The 25568-nt window shown below is 39.9% G+C and overlaps 1 protein-coding gene across 2 annotated transcripts in view; it reads left to right on the forward strand.

Annotated features, from left to right (window-relative positions):
• LOC133530334 (protein lev-9) overlaps positions 1-25568 on the forward strand; it is a 218463-nt gene that overhangs the window by 166927 nt on the left and 25968 nt on the right. Inside the window, exons 4-11 of one of the 2 annotated variants that reach the window (XM_061868243.1) lie at positions 10376-10448; positions 12411-12517; positions 18443-18634; positions 19034-19210; positions 22775-22957; positions 23394-23573; positions 23969-24203; positions 24545-24714. In XM_061868243.1, the coding sequence (XP_061724227.1) occupies positions 10376-10448; positions 12411-12517; positions 18443-18634; positions 19034-19210; positions 22775-22957; positions 23394-23573; positions 23969-24203; positions 24545-24714 (1317 nt within the window). Of the gene's footprint in view, positions 1-10375; positions 10449-12410; positions 12518-18442; positions 18635-19033; positions 19211-22307; positions 22640-22774; positions 22958-23393; positions 23574-23968; positions 24204-24544; positions 24715-25568 lie in introns of those variants that run through there. The other variant, XM_061868242.1, reaches the window with a different exon arrangement.

Raw genomic sequence — 25568 nt, forward strand, 5'->3', positions numbered from 1 at the left:
GTTGGCTGGGTTCGGATTCACGCCTAAGCTGATACATTTTTTTGCAGATTACCTACGCGGTCGTAGTCAATATGTAGCAGTGTCCGGATATCATTCCCAACCATATTACACCCGATCCGGTGTTAGTCAGGGCAGCACGTGGGGACCGACTCTGTTTCTACTGATGATCAACGATCTACCGAGGGTCGTCAGAAACTCTAGGTGCCTGTTATTTGCGGATGATCTCAAGCTCTTCCTGCAAATTAGTGAACGGGATGACTGTGACAATCTGCAGAAAGATATTGAGGCTCTTGCAGGTTGGAGTGATGCTAACAACTTGCAATTTAACGCATCTAAATGTAAAATCATCACTTTTTCTAGGGCTCGTTCACCAGTGTACGCTGCATACCATCTTCGAGACGTTCCGCTTGGAAGAGTCAGTGAAATATCTGATTTGGGACTCAAACTGGATGTGGAGCTGGATTTTCGTACACATATAACACAGATGTGTAAAGCCGCTACGAAAACGCTCGGATTCATTATGAGGGTATCAGTGCAGTTTAAAAACATCAGGGTAGCGGTATTGTTGTACAATGCTTACGCCCGAAGTAAGTTAGAGTTTGGAGCCATAGCGTGGGACCCCAGCAAAAAAAATTACCAGTTAATGGTGGAGAGAGTCCAAAGACGATTCGCCCGATACCTGTACAAAAGGCAGTATGGATATTACCCTCTCCTGTATCCTTCGCTTTTCGTCTCGGGGATGGTGGGGCTTCATACGCTGGAGCTAAGGCAGAAGCTGTTGTTGTTGATGCACTACTACGGTGTAATACACAACACAGTAAATAATCCGGATGTACTGGAGAGACTCGGCCTGTTCGTCCCGGGGTGGCGTCCCTGTCCCCCGGGCCTGAGCGCGCTGCCCGCGCGGCGCCCGGCGCGCCTGTTCGCGGGGTGCCCCGCGCGCACCCGCCGCGCCGCTAACTCGCCCACGACTCGGGCGCTCTCTCTCCTTAATGTCATGTCCATTGTTGCCCCGCAGGTTGACATATTCGCGGATAGTGTTGGTGGTTTTGGTAAAAAGCTATCAGAATTCCTTAGCCAATATTTGGCCACAAAAAACTGACTTATATTTTTAATAATTTAATTATAATGATGATGATTTCTATTTGACTAATTTAATTTATTTAATAATCCTATATTTAATATTTCTGCAAATAATGAATTGTGTTTTAATATATATAATGTAATTTGTATTGTATATCCTACTGTTATCTAGTTTGTAAGCGATTTGGTGTACCTGTTAGCTCATAAATGTCTAATAAATAAACAAATAACAAATAAACAAATAACAAATATACATTAGGTATTAAAAACACTCATAATTTTAAAATTATTTGTTCATTAAAGTATAAAAACCGTGGATCCCTTTCTTTCGCATAATTATCGAAAGTCATAATTTAATGAATGATAGTCATATTATCATTAGTCATAACCCGGAAACCGTTAACTTTTCAGGAATTTCCTTATGTTATCCTATGGATAGGTTAGGTTTGTTTTATGACAATCCTGAAAAGTTACGCGTTTCTGAGAAAAACCAAATTATGGCTAACGAAAATAACGAGTCAGACTCGCGCTTCGAGGGTTCCGTACAAACCTGTAGGTATATATATTATTATATTATGCTGTAACTAAAAATTTACGGTTTTGGCAGTTTTTCCTTTATCTGTGCTAGGTATATGACTTTGCTTTGTACCAAATTTCAAGATTATGAATTCACGGGAATTACCCCCGGAGTTACACACAATGTTTTTCATCACACTTGCGAAGAAAAAACTAAATTTTAAGCGAAATAATTCTTAAATACGGTGACATTTCAAAAATTCGTCCGCCATTTTGTAATTTCTTGACAGGTTAGGCATCGAAGGCACAGACCTATTCGGCATTCAGCCACAGTTGAAAATTATGTAAAAATATTTTAAGCGGCTCTTAAATTATTCAAATTAAATAATTTAAACTGTAAACAAAAATATTAAATTATAAACGTCAGTATTTTAAAAGTAAAACTCATTTATGCTACTTGGTTTGTATGAAAAAGTGACTCCCTAGGGAGTTAAAGCTTTTTTTCACAATCCATAACTCCCACGGGTACAAATTAGGCCTTTGTCCTTCAGCACACCTGCATGAAATAAGAACTTTTTCGGACAAGTGTGATAAAAAATAAATAAACAATAAAACATTTATAAATTATAACAGCCACGTGTTAATCAAAGCAGAATATGCAATAAGCAACATTGCCTTGGCAGTTTTATCAGGCGTTTCACTGATCTACTTTCCCAGTTGAAACAAATCTTCAAAATTACTTCTCGTATTATGACGATAATTAATTAAGATCATTCGACGCAATCCATTTAATACAGTACAAATTTAATTAAATATTTTGACTGATTATGTTGACTTTTGTATGATACCATTTATTAAAAAGTTTTGACATTAAGAAAGACGATTTTGAAAAGCCGGTATTCTCTATCAACCATGAAGATACTCGTATTATAAGTCCGTGGATATTGCACGTAGACAACCAAAAATAATTTGAAATAGAGGTGAATTGTCAAAGAAAACTTTGTAGCCACAGTAAATTTACTGCCATCTTTCGACACATGATTAAAACTTTTAGAACGCTATTGGAATTTGATCCCATTTCATTTGAATTTGTTATATATAAGTTGTGCCATCTAATAGATCAAAGACCAAAGGTAATGTGACATCGTTTCGACCGATGGCGCCGCTTTTTGATATTTAACTAATTTAACTAATTTACTCCAGTCGTGGCGTGTGGGCATAATCTGATCTGTGGTGTGGAGCACGAAATGTACTGACTTTGCATCAAGTCAATGGCGACGAAAAGGTTAAATTTACCTATCTAATACTCGTAGCTCCTAGTGATGCCCTATGGTATGGTGAAAAGTATAAAATTATGACCCCCAGTGTCTGGACATGCTTCTCCCAAATCGTGAGGTGTAAAGTCTAAGAACAAATCGTGCTTCGAACTTTACATTATAATCTTTCACACATGTAAACTATTGACTAAAATAAATAGCACATAGTTCCTAGACTTCATTAGTACTTTACTCCTTTAGTAGCTATGAATAGGAGCACACCTTGCCTTACAATATTGCAATAATAAATTGTGTAATAAATCGTCGTGATATAATAGAGAGCTTTTCAGTCGAGTATCGTGTTTAGGCAACGAAGCTTGCTGAGCTGCCTAAGTAAGGTATGAGATTGAAAAGCTTGATTATATTTTATTGATACAATATTTTTTCTACGAGTCATCTAAAATTGTACTTTTTTTACTATAAAACCTAAAGAATTAATGAAAATTGGTAAGCATCTGTACGAAACGCATATCGGAATTGGTTTACCCAATGTCCCGGTAGATGGCGCTGTTACATCGGTCAACTAGCGAACGTTAGTTCAACGTAGTTTTATAAGGTGTTAAACTTTTTTTGTATTTTTCTGAGGATTTGTGTGGAGATTTTTACTAGTAGGATAAATATACGTCAGTTTATTATTAAACTCGGTATTTATTCTTGCTTCCCCTTCGAGACCCTAAGTGCAAAATTGTACATGGTCCCTCGAATCGGATAGCCTTGGAAGCCAATTTGGAGTGGCGTTTTTGGTAGTCTGTGCGGACTACACTTCGTGTCCCGTGCTTAGCAGTGGTTCGCTGCTTCAAAGGCCGGGAAAGTTGCAGCTAACTGAGGTTGCCAACGCCATCTAGCGTTGGATAGCTGGCGGTTTCCTGTAAAATCAATTCAAGAATTGGAGCATCAGAAGGCGCGAGTGGCGCCATCTAGCGACGAGTAGCTGGAAGCATCCAAAGTAGCAGATACAGGAGACGAGATTAGCAGACGGCAGTAAGGAAGTTCAACGAAGTGTGACGTCACGTATCAGAGTGAGTGAGAAGTGCGAAATCGTGAGTACTTTTTAATTCATATTTCACGCGAGTTTCAACTTTATAAACAACGAACAAATTAGTGAATTTATTGCGGAAGTTTGAACTTTATTTGCAAGCGCATATTCAATCAGAAGAATCGGTTTGTTTACATCGACTTAGAAAATTTCATCAAGGATTTATATGGACTTTCAACTTAGAATAATTGCATTAGTGTTTTGTATTGAATATTAACATAGAATAATTTGTAGTTAGCATTAACTTAGAATTATAAGCGAAATCCTATTGGAACGGGGAACCTATGCCCGATTTTTTCGAAGTCTTACTAAGTCCCAAACACTTGTAAAATTTTACGGATTTGGCTTGTAATTTATTCTAAGTGTTTTTTCGTATCACAATTGCTAAGTCTTTAAAATTTGTATGTGACATTGCTCGTTTGTTTACACTATGGACGCGTTACTTAACTATCAAGATGATCTGTGTACTCGTATTTTTAAAGCAAGAGTTAACTTTAAAAAGTCGCCCAAGGAACGCATAACACAAAATTACTTGGAGAGTAGATTAGAAACTTTAGAACAACTTTGGTCTGAGTTTAGAAAAGGACACAAGGATTTAATGCGATCGCAAGACCTTACAGCTTTAAAAGCAAAGTCTTATGTTACGGGAGATACATATGATAAAACAGAGGAAGAGTATACTGATTACAAATGCGAATTAAAAGATGGATTAGCGCAGTGTACTCGTTCTTTACCTAATCAGTCAAGGGGTAATGACAGTCAAGATAACGCTTCCTTTAGGCCAAATGTAGTGAAACTTCCTAAGTTGTGTATTCCTAGCTTCTCGGGGAAATATCATGAGTGGACGACGTTCAGAGATTTATTTGTGTCAATGATACACACCAATGAGTCGTTAGACAGTGTTCAAAAATTGCAGTATTTAAAAAGTTATCTAACCGGGGAGGCGGAGCAGTTGCTTCGTAACATACCTGTTTCGGACACTAATTATACTAGGTGCTGGACACAGTTAGAGCAGCGATATAATAATAAAAAATACTTATCGCATTGTATACTTAAACGATTGTTAAGTCAAAAGAGTGCAACGACGGAGTCCCCAGTATTCCTTAAGGATCTGATGGACACATCGACCGATTGTATAAGTGCGTTGTCGAATCTAGGCATCGATGTTTCTACGTGGGACATTATTGTCATTCATTTGCTGTCGTTAAAACTAGACCCCGAATCGCGCAGGCAATGGGAACTTAACGTGGCGACTAACTCGGCTTCAGACGCTTTACCTACTTTTAGCCAATTTAAAGAGTTCTTAACAAGTCGATACAGAGCACTGGAATTTCTTGAACCGAGAAGCGCCAGTAAAACCCCAAGTGCTTATGGGAAGTCGTTCAATAGTAGTAATAGTAGTCACAACAAACCAAATGTACTCCATGTCGCAACCGCACCTTCACTCGCGTGTGAATATTGTACCGAGCCTCACAAGCTTTGTTATTGTAAAAAGTTTGCTGGTGAGGACTATGCCAAAAGGCACGAGTTTGTTACCAAAAATAAGATTTGTTTCAATTGTCTAGGTGGTAACCATAATGTAAGATTTTGCCAAAAAGCCACTAGTTGTAGAATTTGTAAGAGAAAGCATCACTCCTTGCTTCACCCTAAGGATGTATCCACTTCAACTGCCAATCCTAAGAGCGTAGTTCAGGCAGCTGAAACTGGGTCGGGGGAAGCCACACATATCGCAACAGAGAAGAAAGAGGTCACGCCGATAGTCAGCTGTTTTACGAAAGGGGTAGATCAAGGTGAGGTATTGTTACCCACCGCGCTTATTAAGGCTGAGTCTAAAACAGGAGACTATCAGGTTATTCGAGCATTTATAGATCAAGGCTCACAGGCTTCATTTGTGACAGAAGCTGTTGTACAAGCCTTAGGGATAAAGAAAATTCCCATGAAAAAGTCACTTTCCGGATTAGGTGGATGTCAATTACCGGTGTCGCCTAAGTATCAAGTTCAAATAAAGATTCAATCGATAACCGATTCAAATTTCAGCCTCGTATTGAAAGCTTATGTCTGGAAAAAGATCACAACTGAGCTTCCTGGAAAAAAGGTAGTAATTCCAGAGTGGTTGCAGCTTCAGCAGCTGACGTTAGCAGATCCAACCTATAGTACACCCAACAAAATAGACATACTACTAGGCGGTGAAGTGTACAGCCAGATTGTAAGAGATGGAGTGCTCAATGGCCCAGAAGGAGCGCCATTAGCACAGTGCACCACCCTCGGGTGGATTCTATCTGGTTCAGTAGGCTCCGCGAGCGTAAATGAGAACGTAACCGTTTTACACGTACACGTTAATGAAGATGACATGCTAAAACGTTTCTGGGAAATAGAAGCCGAGCCATCAGGTCACACTAAGTTGTTAACAGACGAAGAACAAAAGTGTGAAGATCTTTTCGCATCCACGACTGCGAGAGACGCAGAGGGCAGGTACGTGGTAAAGTTGCCGTTTCGGGACAATCCAACCTGCAAAGGAAAGTCACGTGAGATAGCAGTCAAAAGGTTACACACATTAGAAAGAAAATTTGACAGAGACTCAACCCTAAAAGCACGATACTCTGAAGTAATAAAAGAGTATGAACAGCTCGGTCACATGGTTCCCGTGACAGAACCTGATCATAAAAAGAAAGAAGCGATCTACTTACCTCACCATGCTGTGATTCGCGAGGACAAAAGCACCACCAAGGTCAGAGTCGTGTTTTACGCGTCCTGTAAATATTATGACGGGATATCACTAAACGATCAGCTCATGACAGGACCTACCTTGCAACCAGAACTTCGTCACCTCATTATGCGTTGGAGACAGTACCCCGTCTGTCTAGTGGCGGATATAGTAAAAATGTACAGGATGGTAAGAGTAGCCAACGAGGACACCGACTTTCAGCGCATAGTGTGGCGCGAACATGCTGGAAGTGAAATCAAGGATTACAAGTTGCTGACCGTCACTTTCGGAACTGCTTCAGCGCCCTACTTGGCAGTAAAGGCACTCAATCAGGTAGCATGTGACCACAGAGAGCAGTATCCTATAGCTGCGTCACGGGTCCACCAAGAGTTCTACATGGACGATTTAATGACCGGGTGTCAGACAGAAGAAGAAGGTCTACAGCTGTATCATGAAATGAAAGGCTTATTGAATGAGGGAGGGTTCGTGCTACAGAAATGGGCTAGTAACAAGAAAGAATTGTCAAAGGAGATCAATAGAAGAGAAAAAGAGAATCTAGGAAACGAAGAAGAAAAGAGCAATCTGGAAATTAAGACAGATAACATAACTAAAATACTGGGACTTACCTGGAACCGGGACGACGATGAATTTCAGTATTCGGTGAAACTGCCGCCGCTATCGCCACCTGCAACAAAAAGAAAAATAATTTCTGATGTTTCACGTTTGTTCGACCCATTAGGATGGTTAGCGCCATGTGTCATTGCAGCAAAAATGTTTATCCAGCGTCTATGGCTAGCAGGAATCGGATGGGATGAAGAACCACCATCGGATATACTGCAGGATTGGCTAACTTACCGTGAGCAGCTAGCTCACCTTGTAGACTTCAGGATTCCAAGATGGCTTCACACGCACGTGGATGACACACTTCATGAACTGCACGGCTTTTGCGACGCATCCAACGCCGCTTACGCTGCTGTCGTTTATCTTCGAGTAATTGACTCAACTGGAAACATACATGTGGCTTTAGTGACAGCCAAAACAAGAGTATCACCTGTCAAGCAGGTCAGCATACCCAGATTGGAACTTTGCGGAGCCATACTTGTGGCTAAACTGCTGGCTGAAGTTGCAGAAGTAATGAAAATACCCAGATCAAACATAAGAGCGTGGACGGATTCCACAGTGGTTCTTGCGTGGCTCAACAAGCACCCAAGCAGCTGGAAAACCTTTGTAGCTAACAGGGTATCCGAGATATTAACCACTATGGATTCAGCGCAATGGTCTCACGTATGTACAAAGGAAAATCCGGCAGATTGTGCTTCACGTGGTATGCAACCAGAAGAGTTAAAAGAACACGACCTGTGGAAGTTTGGACCTAAACTTCTGCACGATAAGACCATTCATTACTCAAAGCCTAAAAATAATGACACAAACCTTGAACAGTCGGCAAGAGTCCATGTAGGAATAGTAGAAGAAACGTTCTGGGACAAATACTCATCTCTTAACAGACTTATACGTGTTGTTGCCTATTGCCGACGTTTTATAAGAAAGCGTGATAAAGTACAGAACAAGCAGGTTCACGCACGATATCTGCAAAAGTGGGAGTTGGATGAAGCAACCATGACCTGCATTAAAATGTGTCAAAACGCAGAGTTCAAGAACGAAATTGAGGAAATCAACAAAAGCGGGTACATTAGTTCAAAAACCTCTAAGATTCGTTCTTTAACGCCGTTTCTTGAAAAAGGTATTTTGCGAGTGGGCGGCCGATTGGAGAACGCTCCAGAGTTAGAAATAGCCAAGCATCCTATTATCTTGCCGCATGACTCGCATCTGACTAAGTTGATTGTGGCAGATGCCCATGAACGTACTCTTCATGGCGACCAGCGAGCTATGCTGAACTACTTAAAGTCAGCTTATTGGATAGTACGAGCGAAGGACTTAGTAAAACACCACATTCACAAATGTGTGCGCTGCATTCGTCACAAAGCTAAGATCCAAACTCAATTGATGGGAGCCTTACCTTCTGCTAGAGTTACACCAGGTAGAGCGTTTATCCGCAGCGGAGTTGATTATGCTGGACCCATCAATTTAAGAACTTCAAAAGGCCGAGGACATCACTCATACAAGGGCTATGTGTGCTTGTTCATCTGTATGGTAACCAAAGCCATACACCTAGAGGTAGTGAGCGAACTTACCTCACGTGGATTTCTTGAGGCTTTCAAGAGATTCACCTCCAGACGTGGCCGTTGCTTAGAGATTTACAGCGACAACGGCACCAATTTCGTTGGAGCTGCTAAAGAATTAAAGGACCTTTTTAACGCAGAGAAGTCAACTATGGTCCAAGAAGTAGCGGAAAGTCTGGCGTTAAATGGTACCACGTGGCACTTCATCCCTCCTAAAAGCCCGAACTTCGGTGGATTATGGGAAGCAGGGATTAAGTCCACCAAATACCACATCAAAAGGGTTATTGGAGAGTCGACACTTACCTATGAGGAAATGGCGACTCTACTCAGCCAGATCGAGGCCTGCCTAAATTCACGGCCTATCTCCGTTGTACCCAACGACCCTAATGAGCTTAACCCTCTAACTCCGGGTCACTTTCTGATAGGAGAGCCTCTAGTTACGATTCCGGAAATGAACTATGAATGCTCGAATATCAGCACTCTTAAGCGATGGCAACTGACCCAGCGTATGCTACAAAACTTTTGGCGTCGTTGGTCAAACGAATATTTGACCCATTACTTACAGCGGTACAAGTGGGCACATCAAGTTCCCGAACCTAACGTTGGGGACGTTGTTTTGGTCAAGGAGGATGATCTCCCTCCTTCTAAGTGGCTTTTCGGCAGAATCATGCAGAAGCACCCTGGTTCGGATCAACTGACCAGAGTGGTAACCATCAAATGTAAAAATACTTTGATAAAGCGACCAACGTCAAAACTTTGTATACTGCCGGTTGCTAACTAGTTTTTAAGTTTACAGTTTTCTTTAAGATTATTGTATCATAGTAGAAGACATGTTCCCCCACCTTTTATTATTATTGTTTTAGAAACTAGAGCAGTTTTCTATACAGTTAACCTCTAACCGTTCAGACACTTCACGGTTGGCGGTCATGATGAAGGACATGTTGTCCTTGGTGGGCGGCATGTACGAAACGCATATCGGAATTGGTTTACCCAATGTCCCGGTAGATGGCGCTGTTACATCGGTCAACTAGCGAACGTTAGTTCAACGTAGTTTTATAAGGTGTTAAACTTTTTTTGTATTTTTCTGAGGATTTGTGTGGAGATTTTTACTAGTAGGATAAATATACGTCAGTTTATTATTAAACTCGGTATTTATTCTTGCTTCCCCTTCGAGACCCTAAGTGCAAAATTGTACAGCATCTCAGTAGACAAAAATGTAGACATAAACGCGCGACTTCCGCCCCGCGCCCCGCGCCCGTTTAGTCGTTTCTATGGGAGCGCGGCGGCACGTGATTGGTTTTTTTTTTACAGTTGACTACAGCGTATCGAAATGAATCTTATAGTTGAGTGGGAGCCCATACATGAAAAGTACACAATTAAAGTTTGGTATACGAAATCTTAATTCAACTATTACAGTCAACGAGTAGAAAAATAATATTTAGAGTCTAACCAATCACATTTCGGTTCCGGTTCTCTTGAACCTTTCTGCGCCGTATTTATAAGGTTATATTGAACTTACCTACTGTTTGTTTGTCTACAGATCGCGAATGTCCGGAGCTGGAGCAGCCTGAAAACGGGAAGGTGGCAGTCACCGGCAGGTTCTTCGGTGACAAGTAAATTTCAATTCCAAAGACTTACTGCAAACATATTTTTTGGATAAAACTTCATTTTCGATTTAAGCTTTTATCGCTTCCCTTTCAACAGGCAACTAATACTCATCGAGACAATTTTAACATTCCCAAACACCATTGACCAAACACAGATTGTGTTGTTTTACTCGTAATACAGAGTTCCAATGGTCCCTACTCATACTCCCTACTCTACTAAACCCTACTCATAGTGTTGTGTTCCTGCCGGTGAGTAAGGTTGCTAGAGCTCAACGAGGGTGCGGAATGTTAGGGTCGGCAACGCCCATGTAACTCCTCTGGTGTTGCAGGCGTCCATAGGCTACGGAGACTGCTTACCACCAGGCAGGCCGTATGCTTGTTTGCCACCGACGTAGTATTAAAAAAATGGTCACCTCCTGGTGTCCATCACAGATCGATAGTACCATATTATTGCGTTGTCACTCAATCTGTACCTAATGGGAAGTGGGTCTAATTTGCTTAGATTTGACTCATTTGACCCGAACACATACAAACATTGGAAGTTAAATAAAAGCTTGTAAATAAAATATAACTCGGTCAAGCAAATCCTGTCAGTAGCAAAAGCAAAAATCTCGGGTTAGCAACACTGTTTTCGAATAATTCCAAAATCGCGTGTCATCTGTGTTTTATCTGTGGAATGTGAAAAGTGAATGACAGCCATCATGTTTGCTTACATTCTGAATTATGGAGTGTGGATTTAAGAGGTGTGAAATCTCTTATGGTAGAACTGTTGCAAAAGTATCCAGCTGTCAGCTATAAATAATAGTTCCAAATCTCCCCAGAGTAGCGCTAGAGTAGGTAGCTAAGAACCTAGGCTTTATTGACGGAGCTCGGAGTGAAGTGCGCTGTCTATGATTTGATTTTTTTTTCAAGTATTCTAGGTATTGTAGCGCCACCTATTTAAGGTTTTGTTGATGACACTTAGGTAGATGGATATTTGTTTCCTTAACTCCACCTTCCATATTCTGAATCGTTGTTATTTCAAGAGAAATTTCTGCTGTCACAATTAAATACTAATATATTAAATAAGCTTGTGCATGAACTGAAGCAAGGTCAAGGTGCCTACAATATACAATCACGCTCGTTGATCGTAAATATTTGTAAAATTTGAGGTTATGATATTTACATATTTTTTGTGGTTCGATGTACATTGCTGTTTTTCTTAGCGCAATACCAACGCAATACTGCTTTTTGAGTGTTGCCCTACTTAACTTTGCTGTACATTGCTACTGACATACTTGGCTTGACAGATAATCATAAGGTCACATTTTTAATGGTATCAAGAAGCATACTCTTATAGTTCGTGTCATCCACGATGACGCGCGGATTTATCAAATCTAACTTTTATTAACATGACAATACAAGTCAAGGCACGCGTCACCGTGAATTACACGATCTATAACTTAATAATCATGTAAGTATGGAAGGTGGAGGTAAGGAAAGAAATCTCCATATACCAAAAAGTGTCATCAAAAAACCTTAAATAGGTGGCGCTACAATACCTAGAATACTTGAACAAAAGATTCAAATCGTAGACAGCGCACTTCACTCCGTCAATAACGCCTAGGTTCTTAGCTACTCTAGCGCTACTCTGGAGAGATTTGGAACTATTATTTATAGCTGACAGCTGGACACTTTTGCAACAGTTCTATCATAAGAGATTTCTCTCCTCTTAAATCCACACTCCATACATGTAAGGTAGAGTTAAGGAATAGAATCTCCATATACCAAAAAGTGTCCGACCAAAAACCATAAATAGGTGGGGCTCAACTACTAGCGCTACTCTGGGGAGATTTGGAACTATTATTTATAGCTGACAGCTGGACAACAGTTCCGCCTATGGAGATTCTATTCCTTGCCTCTACCTTCCATAATAGTAATGAACCGAATGATCGAACTTTCACTTGCTGACTTGTCTTCTTTTCCCAGGGCCGTGTACACCTGCACGCACGGCTTCCACGTGGTTGGGCTGGCGAGCCGCAGCTGCCAGGCCGATGGTTCCTGGGCTGGCATGCCGCCCGCCTGCAAAAAGAACAGTAAGTTCCTCATGTAGACGTTTTTTTATGTGATAGCGAGCGAACAGACGCGTCGCCGGATGGAAAGCGGTAACCCATAGACATAAGCAACATCGGAGGAGCCACTTATGCGTTGCCAACCCTTTAAAAACCTGTACACTCCTATTTGAAGAACCCCGTACTGTAGCCCCTTGGGAAAACCTCGGCAGGGAGCTCATTCCACAGCCGAAGCGTCCGCGGGAAGAAATTCCTCTTAAACCGCATAGTACGCGACCATCTAGGTTCAAGGGTGTGAGGATGAACACCCTGTCGATGGCGAGCGGTACCGTGGCGTAGCGGTATTTACCTAAAATTCTAAAAACTGAGAAAAAGCTCAGCTGGTATTTCTTCTTATAGAAGATATTATGGTCACCTACGGACTGGTTAAAGGCTTGGTTGCAGAAAGCTGATTTATATGAAGTAAAAGTGTAATTAAGAAACTAGTTTTAGTCTAAAAACTATATTCTACTACAAACCACCGCACAACATAGAAGGGCGCACTGGCAGGGTCGCCATGTCATTTCGGCCGCTAAGGAAAGAAAAATATGAGATTCCATGAAATTTTCTGAACAGAAATTTCGCAATTCTGCAATATTTCGATGGCACATCATTAGTCACAGCGCTACATCCTAGCCTGTAACATTGGGTTTGGGTATCCCGGTATGTAGTGAAAATACTTCGTAGAGGCAAAAACACATTTTTAATTAAAACCTTTTCCTTTTAATTCATTTGAATGATTCACGGTTAGTTTCAATAGATTTAAATCCAAATCTAGTCCAGTCCAGTCCAGTTTAAGCCAGTGCTAACGTTGAAAGCGAGCGCAGCCGACGTGCACGAATGAGGGCAGACTGAATGCGGTTTACCCAACGTACGCGGGTGGGTGTCAACCCCCTATCTTCAGTTACCCGTGAACAATATGCATGTAACTGCGTCGAAATATCGGGAGCTCGAAAACAATATAAAAGGTACTTAATCAATAATCGGGGTCCATATCCCGGTCGATTTAAGTCTAGTGTGTTCGCATCCCTATTTCCGTAGAGTACTTTCATACAAACAAGTTTACCAGATATCACGCGAGATGGCGCTATACCAGGAGCGGCGATTTCTACATCGCGCTATTGAAATGTTTATATGAATTGTATATACGGGGTTTGAGATTATTTTTAATATATTGGATTTTTTACCGAGTTAGGAGTACGTTCAAGTAAACCTTTGGTTTAAATTTTAACATTGATATTTGTACAAAACTTAGAGGTAACTAACCTGAATAAACTAATACTGTGAAACTAAAAGCCATTACGTTAATCAAAACCGAGTTCGCATAAAACATTTTAATCTCCATTCCAATCCCAAAAATCTACCTAATTCAACCGCAAACGAGATTTCATTGCTGCCCGTGTAATTCATTCACAATTAGTGGTGTTCTGGGGAAATGTGGATCTTAAATTCGGGAATATTATGGTACGCGGCTATCGTGAACGCTACTCACACGCAAGCATACCAATATTTGACGACCGGTCTGGCTTAGTGGGTAGTGCCTATGAAGCCGATGGTCCTGGGTTCGAATCCCGGTAAGGGCATTTTTTTGTGTGATGAGCACAGATTTTATCCCTGACCTAAGTCATGTTTTCTATGTATTTAAGTATTTGTATATTATATATATCGTTGTCTGAGTACTCACATCACAAACCTTGGCTTTCCTTGGGACTTAGTAAATTTGTGTAATAATGTATCTATTTATTTATATATTCCCTTACCAGGATTCGTACCAGATCATTACCCGATACCTCCAGAGAGCAGTAGGTATGTTTCTATTTCTTTCTTCAATTTAAATGAATATTACCGAAAACAACATTATAAGCTAATAATACGGTTTAACTCACCTCAAGTATTTTTAGTTACTCGCGCGACATATTTCTAAGACTAGGTCTCCGTTTTCAAGCACTAATTGTAAGTGTAAGGCCTGAGTGGACGCTCGAGTTGGGCGTCACTACCCACTGTGGATGACACGGCCCAGCACACTCTGGAAGAATGCAATCGCTGGGCCGTGGAAAGAGTGACCCTTAGGGCGGTGACGGGGGTTGTTGACCTGTCGCTACACAGCATAATAATGGCGATGCTGGGTAGTGAGAGGAAATGGAAACCGGTGGCCTCCTTCTGCGAAAAAGTCATGTCGCAGAAGGAGAAGGCGGAGAGGGAGTTAGAAGCATCTGCTGATGCGCCTCCTCTCCGTCGCAGGCGGCAGGGTCGAGGGCGGAGAGCCCATGCTCGCCTCGAGCCCTAGTAGGGCCAGTGCACTGCACGGCCCCATAAACTTCATCGATGGGAGGGGGATCAAACGTTTCTGATCCTCCCCTCCATTATGAGGGTGCCCTGGCGATAAGCCGGGGCTGCCGGGGGGCGACGTGGTGGAATGTACGAGTAATCGATCCCAGTGCGCCCTCCCTCACAAACAGCAATGAGGGTGAAACCGGAGTGGGTTTAGTGGGTAGGGCCAAATTCTCCCCCCCCCCCCGCCCCCCCCCTTGCCAGGAGAGGGGAAAGGAGCGGCGAGTCCCACACACCGTGCGTAAATGTATTCCCACTCCGTCAAAAAAAAAAGGGTCACACCCACTAGGCCAGGCCGGTCGTCAAATATTAGTGTGTTTTACACAAATATTTGTTCCTGAGTTATATATGTTGTCTAAGTAGGAACATAAGTACTTATGTGTTTTTCTGTATCTTAGATACAAGATACAATATCTAACAGTTTGACAATGTACTATCGAATTATTTTGCTTTATATGAATGGTCATTTTCGTATCTCGGATATTTTAAATAGAAACAATCCCAGCATCGATGATAATTTCCTTTTTAAGTACCTATTCTATAGCCCTCCCAGACACTTGACGACAAGCATGGGAAGTAGCGTGGAAAGTAGCCAAAGATGCAGTGTGGCCAGAGAGGCTCCCCATTTTGTCGGTTTTCTAGCGCGAGTCAAAGAATACCGAATACCGAAGTGCAGTGCGGTGCAAGTAGAAGGGTGTGTGTGTGACCAGAGAGGGCCACAGCGCGAGGAGCAGAGCCACAGAATAATAGTACTTTCGTACAGAAAAGAAACTTCCTACAAAACCGAAGTTTGACAGCGATTTAGGGACGAATCATGCTGTCCCTTTCTAATATATGGCACTATCCCTATCTATTTAGGGTCGTAAAAATTCAAGTCATTATCTTATTTGTGGCTGTGCACGCAAAGGGACATAAAGTTGTGCCAAACTTAATGCTCGTAGCCGAGAAACAGCGCGGAGAGCATAGTGTGGCAGGCGCACTACATTATATTTAATATTTATATATACATGGAGTAATTTAAATATATGGATTTCGGCTTGGAATTCAAGGATATATTTAATATAAGTAACATTGATGCACGCCGCGAAAAACCAAAAATATCAATTATTCCTTTGACTGAAAATTTTACCACCCATTTCGCATCACTATTAACAACCAGTATGTCTGAACATGTCATTCCATTTCCAACCTTATTGTACCTAACGAAATTCAGTTGCAGTTTAACTGACAAATTTAATCAACCGGATCTGATACAACTTACTCAAAGAGAAATCAATTCTATTCACGAACATACTAAGTCCAATTTTCAGTAATGGAATTCGTATAAATTTGAAGGCAGTATGTGTTCCATTTTGCGTCTTATTGCATTAAATTTAAGGTCTTTTTTATGAGAGGTATTTTGTTCTACATTAAACGGACCACGGAGCAAGATTATTCTGATAGTAAAGCGTTTCTGTGGACGGAATTTTGTGGGTAAAATGGATATGATTAGTATAATGAGCTTTTTCACCGTGTAAAATATATTCGCAATAAAATCAAATAGTAGATTTCATTTAGAACTCGTTTTTAGTATAAAAGTTGAATTTTAGGGCAACTTTTAGTTAATATAGAACGTAATACGAGCTTTTAAAAAAATTTGAAACAACCCTATTATACGCGTGCAACAACGATAACAACAGGCGGTGCAATGTACGAAAACATATCTGAAAAGCGTCTCTTCTTTAGCACGAGGGGCTAACCAACAAAATTGCCTCTTTGTACAACAAATAACTATTTCCAGGGGTGCCAGTACCGGTTTTCTGTAAAAAAAAATAGTCCCGGAATTAGAAAAATCGCGAAATTTCTACCTTTGATAAAATAATATAATTGTATGAGGATTGAAATTTTCCGTTTCCGAAATCAGAGCTTCTTTAATTTTCTATAAAATTTCCTAGAACTTTTCAAACATTTTTGAAACTTTTCGCACGTTGCACATCTAGTGGCCTACCGTGAACCATGAACGAAGTTTTGCCTCTCTGTGGCACTTGTAAATTCGTACGTAAATGAGACAGAGAGGCAAAATTTCATGGTTCGCTGTATGCCCTCAATTGTGCTGTAGTTCGCTTTTTTAGCATTAGAAAAAAGGTTTTAGGTATTGACATATTTTATTATTGAACAAAGCTTTTTTTTATCCGTAATTATTACTTTACAAAACCGGCCAAGTGCGAGTCGGACTCGCACAGGAAGGGTTCCGTACCATTATCTATAAAAACGGTCACCCATCCAAGTACTGACCCCGTCCGACGTTGCTTAACTTCGGTGATTGGATGAGAACCTCGAGATTGGAAAGAAATATTTATTTTATTCTGTTTTTAGTATTTGTTGTTATAGCGGGAACAGAAATACATAATCTGTAGATTCAACTGGCTAACTATCACGGTTCATGAGATACAGCCTGGTGACAGACGGACGGACGGATGGACGGACAGCGGAGTCTCAGTAATAGGGTCCCGTTTGACCCTTTGGGTACGGAATCCTAACCCTACCTACCCTAAAATATTTTCCCGTGACTTATTTTTCAAAAGTGTTTTTCAATAAAAGACGTGTCTTAATCACTTACCTTCTTTCTAATTCTAGAAAACGGACTCTAGTACTTTTAATAATCGATAAATAAATGAAGGTAAAGTGAAAACACATCCATTAGGGAAATTATTTCAGTAGCATATTAGTAACATAGCAATCAATGATCAATTAACGGTATTATAATCTAATTAATCATTTCAATTCGCAATGGGATTGACCTTTACCAATTCCATTTTACGCAGGGATTCGACGAATGCGATTCAATTAACAATTTTCGATTATTATGGTTTTAGATATTTCTTCTTCCTTGCATTGTCCTGGCATTTTGCCACGGCTCGTGGGTGCTTGGGGTCCGCTTGGTAACTAATCCGAAGAATTCGCGTAGGCACTACTTTTTACGAAAGCGACTGCCATCTGACCTTCCAACCCAGAGGGTAAACTAAGCCTTATTGGTATTAGTCCAGCTCATAATCCGAAAGTGTCAACCCTAGCAATTTTCCCATCTCACCCCATTGCTATCCGTTCTAAGCTCAACTACGGGGTGAGGTGGGATTGCCTATTATTATGTGTTTATCGTTGAAACTATGAAATGAAACAACAAATTATCATTGAGAAACTAAAATTCATACATCCGGAACACTTTATTTGTATATAAATCAATGTGCCACATATAAAAATAAAATGTATCCAGGTTTGAACTTCGATTTCGTCCCTACTCGCCCCATTTTACCGTATACTGGTATATTCTTATAATATACTAGTATGCGGTAAAATAGTATGTAAATCTATAAATATGTCTTGGCCAGATCATAGAACTTGATTATTTCATAAAATGCTATTGATCACTTCATAATAAGGCTAGATTACGTTTGACTTTTTCATGATATGCAAACTGATCATTTAGTGAAATTTAATGTTTGCCATATCGTGAAATTATATGATCAATTCTAAGATTCATATATTTTATACAACCCTTTAATATTTGACTATGCACTGAACCCTGCACTTTCCCCCCAGTCTACTGCCTGCAACCCCCCACCATCGAGCACGCCCGCCACTCCGCACTACCCGAGCAGGCGACCTTCGACCTCGACGCCACGGTGCAATACCACTGCCACACGGGATACGTGACCAACGGCTTCCCCAGGGCCAAGTGTCTGGCCATCGACAACCAGGCGTCGTGGTACGGCCCGGACATCAGCTGTGAGCGTGAGTACATTACGACATCATTAGAGTGACAGAGATAATATACTGAATTCTTTTAATTCCACGTGTGTTCACAGACACTAGTTTGAACCCTTTCTCACGTCCGCCGCTCCCCGCACCACATCCAGTAAAAAAACTGTATGCAGAAAGCTAATAATACGCATGTAATTAAATTGGATCCTGTTTTTTTACTGGACAATATTTATTTATTATCCAAGTTTTAGTGGCAAAACCGAACAGCAAAATTCGAACGAATCGTGTTTAACTGGATCCTACACACTGGATGTTCGGGTGAATATAAACACCTTCACTATTAAACGGGATCCTGCAGATAACCGTACCCACAAAAAATCGAATATTACAGTGGGAAAGGGCTCTAATCTTAACCGATTTCCTCTCCAGCGCGTTCCTGCGGCGAGCCCGGCGACGTCCCCCACGGTTGGGTGACCGCCGACTGCCATACGTTCGGCTGCCGCGCCGTCGTGCAGTGCGGTCAGGGCTTCGAGCTGGTCGGCAAGGCCGAGCGCTATTGCCAGGCCGACGGTGCCTGGGCCCCCAAGGAGCTGCCGACCTGCGTCCGTAAGTAGATTTGAGGATTGGGGGTTTTGGTTGTGAGTCTGAGCAGACAGGGTTGTGTGACAACTGGTGGAAAATTTTGGATACATCAATCAAATAAACAATAGGTACAGGAGTCAATTCAAATATCGAAAACTAACCATTCCGATGATATGATGTGGACATCCATAGGACTGTCCATCTATTGTCTCACTAGTAAATCACTATGGACTCACAAATCTTAGACCATTCATAAAAGAGAGGGGTTGCCTTTAGTACTATTACAAAAACTACTTAATTAATAAGCTCCCAGAAAAACAAAAATGGGGGAGAATATTTAAACATCCCCCCCAACTTCCAACAATCCATCCTCCATGGATTGTTGGGAGATAGTAAAAAAAGCGGCCAAGTGCGAGTCGGACTCGCGCATTTCCTCGCGGTTCCGTACCATTTGAGACGTATTAAAAAAAATCTACTTGCTAGATCTTGTTCAACATTTTACCACTTTGGACACACATTTTACCACTTTGGAAGTGTCTCTCGCGCAAACTATTCAGTTTAGAAAAAAATTATATTAGGAACCTAAATATCATTTTTGAAGACCTATCCATAGATACCCCACACGTATGGGTTTGATGAAAAAAAATTTTTTTATATTTTATGACGTATTAAAAAAAACTACTCACTAGATCTCATTCAAACTAATTTTCGATGGAAGTTTGCATGGTAATGTATATCATATACTTTTTTAGATTTTTCATTCTGTTATTTTAGAAGTTACAGGGGGGGGGGGGGGGGGACACACATTTTTTCACTTTGGAAGTGTCTCTCGCGCAAACTATTCAGTTTAGAAAAAAATGATATTAGAAACCTAAATATCATTTTTGAAGACCTATCCATAGATACCCTCGCGTATGGGTTTAATGAAAAAAATTTTTTTTTTTTAATTTTATGACGTATTAAAAAAACTACTTACTAGATCTCGTTCAAACCAATTTTCGGTGGAAGTTTGCATGACAATGTATATCATATATTTTTTTTGTTTTTTCATTCTGTTATTTTAGAAGTTACGGGGGGGGGGGGCACACATTTTACCACTTTGGAAGTGTCTCTCGCGCAAACTATTCATTTTAGAAAAAAATTATATTAGAAACCTCAATATCATTTTTGAAGACCTATCCATAGATACCCCACACGTATGGGTTTGATGAAAAAAGATTTTTTGAGTTTCAGTTCTAAGTATGGGGAACCCCCAAAATTTATTGTTTTTTTTCTATTTTTGTGTAAACATCTTAATGCGGTTCATAGAATACATCCACTTACTAAGTTTGAACAGTGTAGCTCTTATAGTTTCGGAAAAAAGTTGCTGTGACAGAATCGGACAGACAGACGGACATGACGAATCTATAAGGGTTCCGTTTTTTGCCATTTGGCTACGGAACCCTAAAAAGTAGGAATTCCTATTCCTATTGTAATTTGTGTCCTTAGATCTTTTATTTAATTAGGAATTTAAATGTTGTTTTTAAACATCGACATAGGTTTCGTAGGAGATAGAAAGAGCTTAGAAAGTCATTAAACGCTGATAAATATTTACCTACTACTATTACCTATTACTATTACCTATTTCTGTGATTCCAACACCACTATCCCTTTATAGAATTAATAAAAAACTATCGTATCTTTTACTGAATAAACACAAATTGATACCAAAGATTTTCTAAACAATGGCCTTTTTAGTCTTAATGAAGATTCTGCTATTTGTTATCAATTTGCGTTAAAATAAATACAAAACTCACAGACTCACAACTAAAACCATGAACATGAATTTATCCTATACTTCTAGCATTGCTTCGTGACAATGTAGTTGCCGATTTCAGTGTCGTCCTTCATCTTGGAATGTTGCATGGTTTTGAAATTAATGTGAATAATGGAGATCTACCCACAACTCTGATATAGTGTTATGAGAGAGATTAAAAAAAACCATAAATTTCAAAATACATTGAAATAGTGTCAAGAATTCCCCTATCCATTTTTACACACACAAAATTATTATCAACCGTAATCGTCGATGTGTCTTACATCTATGGTTTCACTTTTTTAACATATTAATCATTAATGATAAGAGTTTTATAATGAGTATAGCTCCAAACTGAAAGTTTAGTTGTGAATGGAATATACAATTATTAACAATAAGCACGCTTTAACAATAAGCACCTCTTTATATCACCTGATGATTTATATGTCTATATTTTTTTATAGAAGACAGATCTCTCATTATACTACAAATCGGTTAGTTCGCATGGCGCTTCTTCTGTCGTGATATCATGGCTATCATAAGCAATTTCATTGTCATGACGCAATTAGTTTAGTGGACCTCCCACTGAATTGGAATTCATTAAATGTTTGAAACTAATATTCTTGAAGCCATCAAATATATCTGATTAAATAAAATATGCAGTGATAAATTATTTATTTGTAAAAATGTATTTGACATGGATGGATCATGAAGTATACAGTACAAAGTTTTACCATTACATATTTAACAGTTAATCAAAAATTGTGTGTCCAATAGCAGTTCCTTGAGGGATCCCAGAACTATGCTTTTTAATCCTAACTAAAGGAGATCTTCATTAAAAATATTGGACAGTTATTGATCATGGAGCTTAAGTTGCAAAAAATGCACTAAGTACATTTTTTATAAGTTTCGTGTATAGCTAATAAAGTGATAACTTTTGTTTTGGTCAAAAGCTTCAGCCAAGTCTAAGATTGAAGCTATCGTCTATGTATTCAAATCTATTCTGAAAATATAAAAACTTTGTGAACTTAGATATATTTGAAGCAGGCCATATGCTTTGACAGAACTTATTGAAATATCTAAAATTATTTGCAAGCTAATAAACTGACTTTCAAATATTCTACTGTGGTTTTTGTTGTAATATTAAATGAAGCAAATTATTTACAAACATATGTTTAAATACTAATTTAGCTTTTTAACAAAATCTTTGCAAATATTTTTGGTCATGTCTATGGTTATTGCCGGAAGCCTGTGGGATCTCTACTATTTTAATCTCTAATAATGAAATTAAAACCATCTTTTTTCTCCTTTCCTGCTGCTCAATAGAAGGAGGAGAGAAGGGGACAGATTGAGTCGATCATAACATTACGTAGTGTGTTTAATGAAACATATTTGTGATCATTATATTATATACTTGTTGTCGTATTCAAATTCTATGACAGTAGTAACAATCCTTCTGAATTTTGTCAGAGTCCAAATGGCCATGATAAAATTTTACTTAAAATAGGTCTCTACTGCCCTTAGCTTATTTAAAACTACATGTGTGTAGATCATTGTAGCAATGGCTTTAAATCGATGTTGAACGTGCAAGAATTTACTGTATAATAATTTAACTGTACCTTATTAATTCTGTAGTGAAAATAAATTTAAAAACTAAACATCGTTTTATTTGCATGCCGCTTTCGATTTGCATGTGTCCAATGGTCATTATCTGTTTGAAAAAATGTTTGATAAAAGCGCCATCTGTGTTTGAGAGTATGCGTTACGTTAAAGCGACGCGTGTCGCCATCTAGTGGTCACGCAGGTGCAGTGCCCGCCGCCGGAGGCGCCGCGCCACGGGAAGGCGGTGTATACTTCGTGCGCCTACAACTCGGTGGTGTCGTACGAGTGCAAGTATGGATACAGACTGGTGGGAGATGCTACAAGGCGCTGCGGGGCTGATAAGAAGTGGTCGGGGACTCAGCCTTTGTGCAAAGGTAAAGAAATTATCCAAAAGGAATTACTTACACTTCCCTGCAGGGTGAATTTACAGGTCTCGTGATACCCAGTTTAAAAGAGTGTAGTCAGCAGCAAACATAATTTTGATAAAAAAAAATTACCGACTACAAAAAAGGAGGCGGTTCTCAATTCGTTGAAATATTTTTGTATATGTATGTTTACCGATTACTCGAAGATTCGTAAACCAATTTGGAAAATTATTTGACACTTTTTAAGTACTAAACAAATTCTTGGAAATCTACCTGGGTCAGGGTGTTGGAATTAAATGTTTCGTCATCACCTACTACGGAAACCATGTATATTTACAGTTCCTATTATTTCTAAAGATTCAACTTACCCTGAATTCGGAACACAAGACTCTTCCGTGTTTATGTTATTTCCCAGGAAGTATAAATACTCTTAAAACGTTTCCAGAAATCAACTGCGGACACCCCGGACAGCTCTGGAACGGTTGGCTCGAGAACATCTCTTCGGGGACCGGGCTGGGAGCGTCCATCATTTTTCGATGCCAGGATGGAATGAAGATGGAGGGCAACGGGTCTGCCATCTGCCAGAATGATGGGACTTGGAGCCATCCGTTACCCCAGTGTTTAGGTACACAGTCCTAATAAAAGTCTTAGATATAATTGGGGACAAATTTGCCTTAAAATACCTGAGAAAGAACCTTTCTCTTCATTCTTGAGTGATGACCGTGAAACGGTGGACGCAGCAAAAAAGCCCTCAGCAAAGTATACTGACGATCTATTCAGAATCGTATAGAATCGTTAAGTGAGGGCAGCGCACGGTCGGTTGTCGTATGGACGCTTGTGGCAGACCCACTTCATGGAGCCGTGTAGTGTGGACATATTTCGGCTGATATGATGATAAACATGAACATAAATAGGACTAACCCTTATACTCACTACAGACCTTGAATCGAAAATTATCTATAGTATTTATCCTATCTCTATCACTATTCAATTTATGTCACATATTAATCTTATTTTCAGCACCCTGCGTAGTGCCCCACGTCTCCCAAGGCCACATCAGACTAGTAGAAAACAAGACAGGCGAGAACGAAACGCAAGAAGAAAACACCCAGATTGTCGGCAGTTCATCCATGGTGCAACACGGAGAGATTATCCTGGTGGATTGTGAGAAGAACTATGAGTTCCCGTCGAACAATGCGGCTGTGACGTGCAATAATGGGACTTGGACACAAATACCTAGATGTAGTCCTGCGAGGTATGTAGTTTTCTATCAGATTTTCGTAGAGATCTTCGAATACTTTGTTTAGTATGTTCGCGAAGGTTGTCTAGAAGAGAACGCTTTTTGTTTAAAGATGACAGTGCTGTTGGAAGCTGCGCAAACGCTAATACTTATTTTTGTTTACATAAAACAATCATGTTATCTAAAGATAAAGATGAAATTGACCAGAATTTAAACAAAGTAGAGGAACAAATCTCAGATGGTTTATTGCCCAAGATGTATCGACCGTTTTAGTTTGTCTCAACGCTGTAATCACATTATACCATTTTTTCCAATTCAAAAACTTATATCACTCAATTCCACCTAAAATGTTACAGATGCAAGAAAATGCCCCGCTTCCCTCGCAACGGCATGGTCATCGCCCCTAAAACAGAACACGGCATGAAGGCCCGGTACCGCTGCAAGGACGGCTATGAGCTGAGAGGCAACCCTATTGTGGTCTGCTCGTTTGGTAACTGGAGTGGGGAGGCTGCTAAATGTGAAGAAGGTGAGCTAGACATTTTTGTAATATCTCAATATCAAGTTCTGCTCTGAAGATGAAAGGTTAGGTTTCGATGCAAATACCTTCGAGCTAAGGAGACCACCCTCTATTGTGGTATCATATTTTAGTAATTGTAGAAGAGAAGCTGCTGCAACGTGTTCTATATTTATGAATTCTGTAATATTTACATTGTCAGCTTTGGAGATAAAAAAAGTTATGTATAGGAGTAAGGACGGCTACGAAGGGGCAAATTTATTGAAGAAAGCTCGAAGATGGATTACATAAATGCTAACTTCACATATTCATTTTTGTTTTGATAAATTATACTTCGTATCCAAATCCAAGACAACAAATATAATTTACTAGCAGCAGTACACGTTATCGTGCAGTCCAAGTCACACATTTTAGAGATTATAGTATTTAAAAAACAAGTTCGCGCTGTCCCTCTCACTCGCTACGCTGCGTTCCTGCTTCGACATCGCTCCTCCAGTACTCATTACATGTTTTTGTGTTAGTCCGAGTCACACGTATTTTCGCCAAAATAGTGTTCCTCTAAATATGTGTACCTAATTGTGTTTCGATTAATGTTTATTGTGCGCTGAATAAGAAGTATACAATCAAAACATTATTTGAACTGCCGACCGCCGTACCCTCGAACGAAAAATTGATGTTTATTCAGCTCGGCAAGTCTAGTCTCGTTTGCCATACTTACATGGCAGTTAAACTTTCAATTTGAAATTGTAGGTATATTCGTTTAGCGTAATAAACTTATTACCTAAGAAATCAAGTAAGTAATTTTTACGTTCATACGAAATCACTTACTACAACTACCTTCTTTTTTGAATAAATAAATTACGGGA

This window comes from Cydia pomonella, chromosome 22 (assembly GCF_033807575.1).
Source record: "Cydia pomonella isolate Wapato2018A chromosome 22, ilCydPomo1, whole genome shotgun sequence".
NCBI classification, from domain to species: Eukaryota; Metazoa; Arthropoda; class Insecta; order Lepidoptera; family Tortricidae; genus Cydia; species Cydia pomonella.